The sequence below is a fragment of the Quercus lobata genome, chromosome 6, assembly GCF_001633185.2.
Source record: "Quercus lobata isolate SW786 chromosome 6, ValleyOak3.0 Primary Assembly, whole genome shotgun sequence".
Lineage (NCBI taxonomy): Eukaryota > Viridiplantae > Streptophyta > Magnoliopsida > Fagales > Fagaceae > Quercus > Quercus lobata.
In genome coordinates, this window is record NC_044909.1 from 43487964 (window position 1) to 43492200 (window position 4237).

At 32.8% G+C, this 4237-nt stretch overlaps 1 protein-coding gene across 1 annotated transcript; it reads left to right on the forward strand.

Moving 5' to 3' along the window:
• The first annotated feature begins 742 nt into the window (after positions 1-742).
• LOC115995205 (salicylic acid-binding protein 2-like) lies at positions 743-2782 on the forward strand. Its single transcript, XM_031119667.1, has 3 exons — positions 743-1253; positions 2142-2279; positions 2377-2782. The coding sequence occupies exons 1-3, from the start codon at positions 882-884 to the stop codon at positions 2656-2658; spliced, it is 792 nt and encodes a 263-aa protein (XP_030975527.1). The 5' UTR covers positions 743-881; the 3' UTR covers positions 2659-2782.
• The last annotated feature ends 1455 nt before the right edge of the window (positions 2783-4237 follow it).

A 4237-nucleotide genomic window follows, 5' to 3' on the forward strand; every position in this document is an offset into this window, starting at 1 on the left:
ATAAAATATTAAGTGTTTTAATTATTTTTTAAGATTATTTACATATCAATTTGTAAGATTTACTTAATAAAATTTTTAGTGTTTTTAAACATCACTCATAAAAAGTATATATATATTTTTTTATACTTTTTTTTTTGCTGATATTTTATTTATACATTTTATATTCTAATTGAGTTGGAATTTTCATAGGTTTTTTTTTTTTAATTTTTAAAGTTAATGTATGAAAAAAGTGCATTACTTATTTATTTACCATTTTGGTCTATTTGTATCATGCATCAAAATAATCCCCAACCTCTCGAATATATTAGTTTAGTGCATAACATTTGATATTATGTCAAAATAGCTAGGTGGTAGATGAAAAAAAAATTGACATGATTAACGTACGGCAATACTAAAATATTAATTTATACCACATGAACTGCCATGTAGACTCTTACGTATTTTTAATTTGAAAATTAAAAAGCTAAACCAAAATAAAATTTAACTAAGCTAAAATCACAAATACAATTACATTGTCATTCCGAATTTTTGAAATGTGTTTTTGGGTAACGGGAGACTTTATGCCTAGGTCACTTCAGGCCTAGACTGCCGGGCCGGCCCTGCAATACCAACCAGTATGAAATAACTCTTAATAAAACAAAAGGACAGCCCATAAGGTATCATGGACCCACCATTATGATTCGTTCAATAATCTAAAGGTTATCCAAGGACAGTGTTCATTTTTTTTTTTTTTAATAAACTAGAATTTTCTGTATCAAAAAAAGAAAAGAAAAGAAAAAATAGATTTCTCCACTTGACATTATATATAATGCTCAACGAAGAACATCACTGCCCCCATTAAAAAAAGAAGAAGAAAAAAAACAGCGTTCCCCACAGAAAACATGGCAGCTCCCAGAGTACAAAAGCATTTTGTTCTAGTGCATGGGGCATGTCATGGGGCCTGGAGTTGGTACAAGCTCAAACCACGGCTCGAGTCCGCTGGCCACCGGGTCACAGTTCTTGATCTTGCGGCTTCAGGCATCAACAGGAAGGCAATTCAAGATGTTCATACTATGTATGAGTACACTGAGCCTTTGTTGGAGTATTTGGCCTCTCTTCCTCCAAATGAAAAGGTGGTGCTTGTTGGGCACAGTCTAGGTGGATTGAATATAGCACTAGCCATGGACAAGTATCCAGAGAAAGTAGCTGCTGGGGTTTTCATGGCGGCCTTTATGCCAGATACGAAACACAAGCCCTCATATGTCTTGGAACAGGTTTGACATTGATATTTTACCCACTAAATTTCCATTACGAAAGGAATAACATAGATAGCTACTATTTAAAATTAGGATTTTGGGAATTTTCAACCCAATATATATATTATATTTGTGGGTGTGATTTTTTGGACTCTTATAACAAGTCGTTTGGCATGGGAATAGATATTTATTGTTGGCAAAATATATATATATATATATATATATATATATATATATGATATCATTTAGATTTACACATCGGTTATGAATATCATATTTTGGGTATTTAAAAAAAAAAGTAATTTTAGTACCATGAACTAAATTACAACTGTTTATATTCACATGGTAAATTGTAACTAATTGTCTTTTATTTTTACAAAAATCTACTGATTCTTCTTCACCACTCATAGTCTGTCACATAAATAGTTGTGATAAAAATTTAGGATTAGATTGTGGTCTTAGAATTTTTGGGTACTGATATTGCTGCCTTGTACTGATGATTGATGAATGATGATTAGCCCCCAGTTTCTCCATATAATGGTCGATAATGTCACATAAATTTCATGAAGAAATTGAGGTTCTTAAAAAAAAAACATTGGGAGAATCAGATTATTAGGCTGATCACGTTGTGAAACTGATCCCCTTCAATTGCCTCCCATTTTTAGATGACCTGCTACACGTAAAATTTATTTGATTTTTAATAGACACATATCGTACATCCAATTAAAATTGAGAAGGAATATTAAAAGAGATTAGATTGAGGGGATTTGATTCCAATTGCATTTGACTCATTCCTTAGAATTATGGGCCGCCCTTGTTATTTGGTAGTTGTGAAATTAAGACATCAGAAGTTTATACCGAAACTTCCAGTTGTGCTAATCGTGTAGTCTTTTTCTATGCAAGAAGTATAATGAAAGAACCCCTGCAGAAGCATGGTTGGACACACAGTTTTCTGACTATGGAAGCGTCAACCAACCTTCAACGTCAATTTTTTTTGGCCCCAAGTTCTTGTCCACGAAGCTCTATCAATTAAGCCCCACCGAGGTAAACACTTTCTCCTTTTGTGCAACATTACATATGCATGCGCAATACATAATTGAAGAATTTTGGACATGATTCAAATGTGTGTGCATTTTTCAAGGATTTTGAACTAGCCATGACTTTAGCAAGGCCAGGATCGCTGTTCCTTGATGACTTGTCCAAGGCAAAGAATTTCTCAAATGAGGGATATGGGTCGGTTCCACAAGTTTATGTTGTTTGTGATCAGGATTTAGGGATTCCAGTGGAATTTCAGCGATGGATGATTAAAAATGGAGTGCCTAAAGAAGTGATGGAGATTAATGGTGCTGACCATATGGCAATGCTTTCAAAGCCAGATGAACTTTGCCATTGTCTTCTGGAGACAGCACATAAATATGCTTAATGTTGTTTACATGCTTCCATCTATAAACCACTATGATACCAAATAATTTGTGATGCTTGCTGTTAATGCCTTTGGCTTTATTTTCCCCCAGTAATCAAGAAGGCTTTGGCCATTTTTAGTGTTATTACTTCTTGCTAATCTTTGTTTTGCTGAATATAATATCTTCCTTTCCTACAAAATGAAAAATGTGATAGGTGTATATATGCACGGAATTGCTGAATAGGAATTTGTGTTGTAGAATGTCTTAGAGCTAGGTCTACCTTATCGATTCAATCATGTACATCAACACAATATGATAAGAATTCTTTCCAAAAAAAAAAAAAAGGTAAAAGAGAGACGATATAAGGATACTAGTTATGCAATGTACAACAAAGTTCGACAAAAAATTTATATATACATATGTGTAGGGGTAAGGGTCCAAAATCGTATATTGGGCTTTATCTGAGGATATAAATGGGTCTGAGGAGAAGCAAATAATTATTAGATATTTCCAGATCAGGTCTCATAAGTAGAGAGCAAATGAAAGGTTGTCCGAGGAGTACATCCTCCTTGGACTTGATGAATATGGTTCAAAGTATGTAATCTAACAATTAAAGTGACCTTCCAAGAAACTTCAATGACAGGGATGTGCCTCATGAACATATGAGAATGAAGAAAACATAAAAATATATAGGGGAATGCTGACACCATCGCATTAAATGCACTGTAACTACTTTTTTGGCCGCATTTATGTGGAGAAGACCTCTGAACAGTGTCACCTTGGCTATCGCAACTCACAGAGAGCTAGAGAGGGTATCTGATGGGACAAGTACTCAAGTAGGGGTTCAAATGATCAACAAGTGGAGGGTGTAGATGATTCAAAAGAGGATATATAAGGTGAAAGGCTCTTCATGGAAGAGGGATCGGAAAAAAGAGAAAGAGAACACTGTAGTAATCCAAATTGTTTCTGTATTCAACTGTGATCTATATATAATTATAGTCTCCTCGGACTGAAAGTCTATTGATATTAATACATCTTGTTTGCATTTGATTATCATTTAATTCTATATTAGCCGTTGTTCAAATCGTTAGAGTTTAGTTATTTAACCCACTCTCTACAAATTTATTATATTGGGCTCATTAGGTCGAGATTCCATACGCTTTGAACTTGAGCCACAAATTAGAACCCTACAATATGTATAAATAAAATTTCAAATTAGAGAAAGAAAAAAATTTAGTTACAAAATTGGTTGTAGCCTTAGGCTACAAGCTTACTCAATAAAATAAATATTACTACATATTTTGAAAATCTAATGGTTGAGTTGCATGTTCTTTACGTTTTTAATACATATGTCAAATTTTGTGTTAATTGGATATTATTTACTATATGATTTGTAAACTTATATTTTATGCATAATTTTAAATTACAAAAACTTGCAATTTAAACAATTTATTAATGACATAGCTATTGATTTTTAATTTTCTAGAAATTTTGCAAGTATGACGAATATAAGAAGAAGATATAATCCAAAAGTAGATTTGTCAAAATTCACCTTCAATAAAAAGATATTGAGTAAAGTTGTAACCTAAGATTACAACT

Coding starts and splice junctions, on each gene's coding strand:
- LOC115995205 (XM_031119667.1), top strand. CDS start 882: ATGGCAGCTCCCAGAGTACAAAAGCATTTTGTTCTAGTGCATGGGGCA. Junction 1,254..2,141: donor CCTCATATGTCTTGGAACAG/GTTTGACATTGA, acceptor CTATGCAAGAAG/TATAATGAAAGAACCCCTGC. Junction 2,280..2,376: donor ATCAATTAAGCCCCACCGAG/GTAAACACTTTC, acceptor GCATTTTTCAAG/GATTTTGAACTAGCCATGAC.